The 7,337-nt window shown below is 41.4% G+C and overlaps 1 protein-coding gene across 1 annotated transcript in view; it reads left to right on the plus strand.

Annotated features, from left to right (window-relative positions):
- csnk2a2b (casein kinase 2, alpha prime polypeptide b) overlaps positions 1-7,337 on the plus strand; it is a 22,177-nt gene that overhangs the window by 7,055 nt on the left and 7,785 nt on the right. The window contains exons 4-6 of the mRNA XM_008286534.1: positions 5,656-5,706; positions 5,811-5,870; positions 6,018-6,101. Coding sequence (XP_008284756.1) covers positions 5,656-5,706; positions 5,811-5,870; positions 6,018-6,101 — 195 coding nt within the window. The remainder of the gene's footprint in view (positions 1-5,655; positions 5,707-5,810; positions 5,871-6,017; positions 6,102-7,337) is intronic.

The following is a 7,337-nucleotide window of genomic DNA, read 5'->3' on the forward strand; positions in this document are numbered from 1 at the left end:
AAATAATTTTATTAAAAAAAAAAAAAAAAAAAAACGAAAATTGTATTTATTTTGTTTTTTATTTTTGCACAAATTAAAATACTCAGAATCAACATTCACATAATTTTTCTACCCAGGTGTCACGAATACTGAATAAAAAACTGCCTTCATGAACTTTAAATATTTTACTACCTATATTTTTCATTTTTCTAAACACTGCCTGCAGTTCAACCGAGAAGTACTTGAATTTTTTGTTATGTGACTGTTGGTCGCAGCCGAGTCATGAATGACTTCACAGTTGCGCCGACAAGTGCGGATTTTTTTTGTTTCTTGCAGAATCTGGTTTAAGGAAATGGTTTATTTTTGATAAATATTTAAATCAGACTTAGAATAATGGGAATTTGAAGAAATTTCAAGGATTTTAGCTTCAGTTTTTGGATTCCGTTGAGTTCAAGGACTGTTGGAAAGTTGAGAATCCGGATGATTCTTTCTGTTTTTACAATTTCTGTCTTTGATGAATGATGTAAGTTTGGTAATTTTTATTTTTTGCATCAGCAAAAATGTCAAGGTTAATGTCCAGTGAAAGCAGAGTTGCTGTTCATGTCAGATTATCATCAGACCGGTTCATGCTTCAGACTGGTGCATCCGGTTCACAGGAATCCTGCAGTTAAAATATTCTCTCAGTGGCCTTTTTATGAAGTTTGAGCCTCAATTTAATGCAGTTCATCGCAACAACTCTGTCACGCATTTGAATTTTTGTTGATATCGTTGAAAGTTTTTTATATTCTTACACGTGACGGTTAAAGTCTCTCGTCTGGTTGTTGATTAAACTACTAAAAAAAACTCATTTCTGTGTATTAAAGCCACACATCTAGAAGTTTTTTTCCATTAAAATAATCCAGTCGAGTCTTTCAAAATGGCTTAGATGCAACTCTTGTGTGTCGAAGCTGCAGCTCGAGCACACCAGCTCACCTGTAAAAACACACAGTAACTCACTGAACCACGTTTGAACCAGAAACTGAATCAGATGAAGAATAAAAATACAGAAAGCTGCAAGTTGACAGAATTTATTCCTTATTTTTAGTATGTATGAAACCGCTGCTGTTTTAAGGTGGAATTTCTTGGTTTTTTTGTCGGCTAGTTTAGCTACAGATGTGTTTTCTAGCATGTAACATGTTTAAAAAAAAAAAGTAAACAAAGCTTGATTTAAACCTACAGCAGGCAGGAAAACTTAAAAAAGAGAAAATGAAAAATGTCAGAATTTGAAGATACACCGTTCGCCTGAGCAGCTTCGATCATCCTCGATTGTGATCCAGGTTTTGTTTTCTGGCTGCAGTTCTGTGAGAGTTTTTGTCCTTTTTTCNTTTTTGTGTATCCAAGTCGTTTTTTTTCTCTCCTTTAATTAACAGCCAGTGAAGTTTTCTGTCCCCTCAGATCAGATTTTGAGTCATAATCTTATAGATTTCTGATAGAAGCTCTCTGTAGCAGAGGATCATGCAGAAGAATCAATAGGTTTTTCTCGTCTTTCCACAGTCGGTAACATCCGTTAAAATGACCTCCAACCAGAGATAAACTCCCTCGTGACTCGCTGCTGCATCTGTTTACTGCTCACAGCCAGTTTATAACCTCTAAAAACTAACCAAAAATAAAGGGTTGTTCAAATGTAAACACCAGCCTCAGACACTTAGACGCTACAAGTTGATTTTTTTCTGCTTTTCCATCAGGATGTGGTTTTATTTTCCTCGTCTTGCACCCAAAGAACTCTCTGTTGAATCTGCTCCTTCTGTTTTTATCATCAGCCGGTGAAGAAGAAGAAGATCAAGCGAGAGATCAAGATCCTGGAGAACCTGCGAGGAGGAACCAACATCATCCGGCTGGTGGACACAGTCAAAGACCCCGTGGTGAGTTTTTATTTCTCTTCATTAAAATCAGTAGAAAAGTCAGGAACGTTGGTTAAAGGTGGAAAAACACACTGATGATGGAGCTGAACGTACATCAGCCGGAGAGGCTTCTGTTCGTTTCTATTCTGGACTGTATTTAATGTGGCGGCTCTCTCAGAGGAACGATGCGACTCAGGACGACGTGTTGTGAATAATTAATAATCAGTGTTTGCTTTAATTGCTGGTTTTGAGGCCATTAAACTCAGGAGTGCAGCGGTCTGACTCGTGGCGTCTTCAGATGATTCCAGCATCAAAACTGGAGGATTTCTGGGCTTTTTTTTTGTAAATTCGCTGCTGTCACATTTTTATTTCCTGTTGCTTATTTTTCTCTGCAATATAAAGTCCTGCTCCTCTATGGAAACAGAACGACCATGACTAGAAGGACAGAGAACCGTGAAATGTGTCCCGTGCATTGTGACAAACTTTTAATGCCAGGAAAACTTAAAAAAGAGAAAATAAAAAATGTGTCAGAATTTGAAGATACACCGTTCGCCTGAACAGCTTCGATCATCCTGAGCTCGATCGTGATCCAGGTTTTGTTTTCTGGCTGCAGTTCTGTGAGAGCTTTTGTCCTTTTTTCTGTAAAAACTTTTGCGTCTGTAAAGTTCTTTGAGATTTTCCGCTCAGGACAGGATCAGAAATGAACCGAGACCGATGCATCTGTGAAGTTTGCTCCTTTTTCTGCAGCATTTATTATCAGACTCTCTGACTCTCACTTGTTGTAGAACATTGTTATTAAAGCTGGAACTTTCCCTGCAGGGTTTTCTGACATCTTATCAGGTTAAAGCAGCCTGTAGGAACGACACTTTCCTCCTAAACAGACCTCTGATTGGCTAAAGTCTCAGTCTAATCCAGTTTCCTCTTAAAACACTTAAACTCCAACATGCTAAAGGCTTATTATGGGGTTCTTGTCCAAATTGTGGCAAAAAAAATACAACTTTAAAGATGTTCATTGAGTTAATTCAACTGTTCTTTTGTCCTAAAATGTGAAAAAGGTTAAATATTACAAACGCTGCCATTATAGGCCTTCAAAAAGTATAAATTCTAGCAGGATAGTTGTGCTGCATCGCCTTAAATCTAAGTGGCTGACTGCAGCGTCGGTTCAAACAGAAGCATCTTTTCTATAAGTCTTCTTGCAGCATGTGATCAAACAGCAGCTCCCTCACATCACATACATCACATGTGGATGTTAAAAGCAGCGGAACGAGGAATTTACAGAAATCACAGACGTCAGGAGGCCTGAGCTACCAGAAGGTTCAACGTGTTCAGGATGTTTTTCCTCTAGACTGTAATTATAATCGCATGGACCAATAAATGACGAAGTGTAAGACAGTTGTAGCTTTATGCTTCCATCTGTGGTAAAGAACAAATATAAAAACATCTTCTGGGCTCAACGAGGCCTTTAATCGTCTCTGGTTTTGGATTTTATCTCTTTACAAAGGCCCAAAGAACAGAACTCAGCGGGATATTCTGGGATTGGTGGTGCCCCTCTAGCCTGTTAAGTTAAACCTGAAGTTAACCAGCTAACTAAATCCTGCGTCGTAGTGCAGGCCTCTGGTGTTGCTAATGATAAAATCAGTTTTGTGTGATTGTGGACGATGCAGTTTTCCGTTGGCATGTGGAACTTTTGGGGAACATCAGGGAGTTTTGCACCTCTACCGCCTCTACATATACTTTTCTATATATTCTACGTTTTCCGCATTGAAAACCAGCCCGAATGCAACTTTTTCTGAGCTGGAAAACATCAACAGTGGAGGAAGGAAGCATATTTTTAGGCGGTAGAAGTGCTCTGACTAAGGCAGGACGTGTTTGAGTGCAGCGCTGGGAAACCTGCAGGCTCCTTCATGTTTGTTTTTGTTCCTGCAAAACTACAGACGGTTGGAAAATGATCCGTGTGTTCACAGTTTAACCAACAGTTTGCTCAGATTCAAGCAGCAAGTGGTGCTCGTCTGAGTGTCTGAGTGAAGGTGGTGACGTCAGTGATTGATCAGTTGGTGGTCGTAGCGACACCACGGAGACAAAAGAGCAACTCTGTTGAAAAGCATCAATCAGGAGATGATACAAGAACGTTTAGAAATCCTTTGGAGTTAAATCCATCATGTCTGTGCAGATTCTCAGTCATCCAGGTCGTGGTTGTTCTGGTAGCTTAATCATAGCAGCTGGACTTGATTGAGTTTCTTGAAGACATGTCACCTCTCATCCAGGAGGCTTCATCAGCCACCAGAACTGATGAAGGAGAAGTGAAACATCTTCAAGAAACTCAGTTCAGTTCCTACGATTAAACTACGAGAACAGTTAAACCCATCATTAAATATAGAAGGAATATGACATGTAAATCTGACTGGAGCAAGTCGTCCTCATAAAGGTGTGACTGAGCACCAACAAGACCAGTTAGAGAGACCACCAGGACACCTGGGAGACATCTGCAGAAGTTTACAATAAAGTCATGAGGGAGGACACCAAGACATCGTGAAGAAGGTTATAATAAAGAGGTTACTGAGAGAAGCTATAAAGACACCTGTGACTCCCTGAAGCAGTTTACAGGAAAGAAGCTAGTGAGGAGGCCATCAGGACACCGAGGACTTCATGATGCTGACGGTGCTGCTGTATGTTAAGAGACTAATGAGGAAGGAAGGCCACAAAGACACCTGTGACTCCTCTGGAGCAGGTTACAGTAGACCAGTGAGGGAGGCCACCAAGACACCTATGACTCCAATCAATGAGTTTACAAGTAAGGGACTAGTAAGGCCAGCCACCACGACAAATATGACTCCCCTCAAGAGGTCTACAATAAAGAGACCAATGAGGGAGACCACTAAGACACCTGTGACTCCCTGAAGCAGTTTACAAGAAAAGACGAGTCAGGGAGGCAACCCAGACGCCTTGAAGCAGTTTACAGTAAAGAGACTCGTGACGGAGGCCACAAAGACCTGGTACCCCTTTTCCACCAAGAAGTTTCATGCTGGTGCTCGGGCCTGTGCTTAGTTGGTTCCAATCTAAGAACCTGTTTGCTTTTCCATCAGCAAGGAGCGAAGTTAGAGCCATACGTCCCTGCATACGTAGCCGTTTACAGAACAACACTAGCGCCATACAGAAGTCCACACAGGACTCCAGACTGTTTCACCCGTGTGACCAACTTTCTCATTTGTTCTCACTTCCCACCTTGTCACAGGCAAAACATATGACTTGCTGAACATTTTCTTATCGATAGCCTCTACAACTTACCGATGTTCCCTGAACGCCCCACATGGCAGGCTGCAGTAGCTGCTGTTGGTGCCGCGGTGCTCAGACCGGTGTGCGACCAAAAGTGACTTTAAAAACTAAAGCTTTTCTCTGGCCCAGCAAAGACTTGGTGCTCGCTAAGCACCAGTTTGAGAACCTGGAGCCGGTGCTTAGGCGGTGGAAACACAAAGAACTGGTGCTAACTCAGGGACTAGCACTGGAACTAGCACTGGATCCGGTTTGGTGGAAAAGGGGTACGTGATACAGAAGTTTACAATAAAGGGCCTGGTCAGGAAGGAAGGCCACAGAGACACCTATGACTCCCCTGAAGGAGTTTAGAAGAAGAGACTAGTGAGGGAGGCTACAGACTCCTCTGAGGGCCACTAAGGCACCTGTGACTTCTGCTCGATGCAGAAGGTGCTGCTGTGTGTCCAGTCAGTGATCGATCAGGTGACTGGATCAATAACGAGGCCCGTCTTGCTGTTTTCTGACCCTCGTCTTTCTCTCTGAACAGTCCAGAACTCCGGCGCTGGTCTTCGAATGCATCAACAACACAGACTTCAAGGTACAAATCTACAAATCATCTCTTTTCCTCTGCATGCTCGTTGGACTCTCTGTGGTTTTAATCCTGATGCCAATGTTGTTGTTGTTTTCTTGTTTGTTTTGCAGGAGTTGTACCAGAAGTTGACAGACTATGATATCCGTTTCTATATGTATGAACTACTGAAGGTGAGACTTGTTTCGCTGCGTTTCCTCCTTCTATTTATCACCACTCCGGCCTCCCACTCAGTTTCTTGGCCAGTTTCCCGGGAAATCAAGCGACCGTGTGCTCTGATTTGTATCTTTGTCTGATGCTGTTGTGCGTTGCTTCGCCAGGCCCTGGACTACTGTCACAGTATGGGAATCATGCACCGTGACGTCAAACCCCACAATGTGATGATTGACCACCAGTTGAGAAAGGTAGGTGGTGCCCTACATACACTCACTTTTTTTTTTCTCCTCCCACGCTCAGAATATTATCTCCCACTTCACTATTTCAGCCCCCCTGTCTCTCTCTCGCTCTCTGTTCTGTCTCTCGCTGGTTATTTTCTCTCGGCTCCTTTCATTCCCCCTCTTTTGTTACATATCTTTTTTTTTTTCCTGTTTCGTAAAGCAGCCGGCGTTGCATTAGCGTAGGCTGTCGTGCAGCCGAGGCCCCTGCGCGGGTGCATTAGGCGTGAAGGTGCTTAAAATAACAGCAGATGTAATTTCCATCTTGCTGCTCGCTGTCGGTGCAAAACAATTAAATCGGCGCCTGTTTTTCTTATCGAAGTGTTTATTGTCGCAAGTCTTGGAAAAACAAAATCCCGAACAGCAAAAGCTCAATTTGCAGACATTAAGAAGTCGTACATTTGCATTAATTCTTTTCTGCTGCAGGAAAACTTCCTTTGGTTGCTTGAGATATACATGTACAGTCGTCCTCAGATGTATTCATAAACCTCCATTAAAGAAAAGGCAAAATTCACAATAGTCACTTAAATAACTAGAAACTGAAAAAAGTAATAATAAATAAAAATTTTCTAAATTATAATTTAGTGAAATAAGACATTGCTTTTGAATTGTGGTTGAAAAGAATAATTAAAAAAACAAAACTGTCCTGGACAAATTAGAGCACTTTGCTGATGAGCAGTGAAATCCAAACAGCTGTCAACAGGTGCAGAAGTCTGACTGAGAGTTACAGAAAACACCTGATGATGGCAGTGATTGGCTCAAAGGGAATAAAATATTTAATATTAGTTTACAGGTCCCATCATGCTTGTTTGTTTTAAATTTTATTTTTTTAAAATATATTTCTGTTGAACCACAATTCAAAAGCAACGTCATGATGTTCGTTCATTTTTTATTATTATTTTTGTCAATTTCAACTTGTTTCAGTGACTGAAGCTGTTGTTTTTCCTTCTTTAATGGGAGGGTAGGACTACATCTGAGGACGACTGTATACCTGTATGTAACTTATTTTGGGGTATTTGTACCGTCATCAACCACGTGGCTGATGGGTCGACCCTGAACCTGTGGACAAAGAAACATCTGGTGCAAATAAAGTCAAGAACTTGATTCCCTGATTTTAGAATTCTTGGCTTTATGACCCGGAAAGCTTGTTTCTGCTCCGAGGAACAAACTCCCAACCTGACAGTTTTAGATTTTACGCCTTCTGAT

The sequence above is a fragment of the Stegastes partitus genome, unplaced genomic scaffold (genome assembly GCF_000690725.1).
Source record: "Stegastes partitus isolate 25-593 unplaced genomic scaffold, Stegastes_partitus-1.0.2 Scaffold458, whole genome shotgun sequence".
Classification (NCBI taxonomy): domain Eukaryota; kingdom Metazoa; phylum Chordata; class Actinopteri; family Pomacentridae; genus Stegastes; species Stegastes partitus.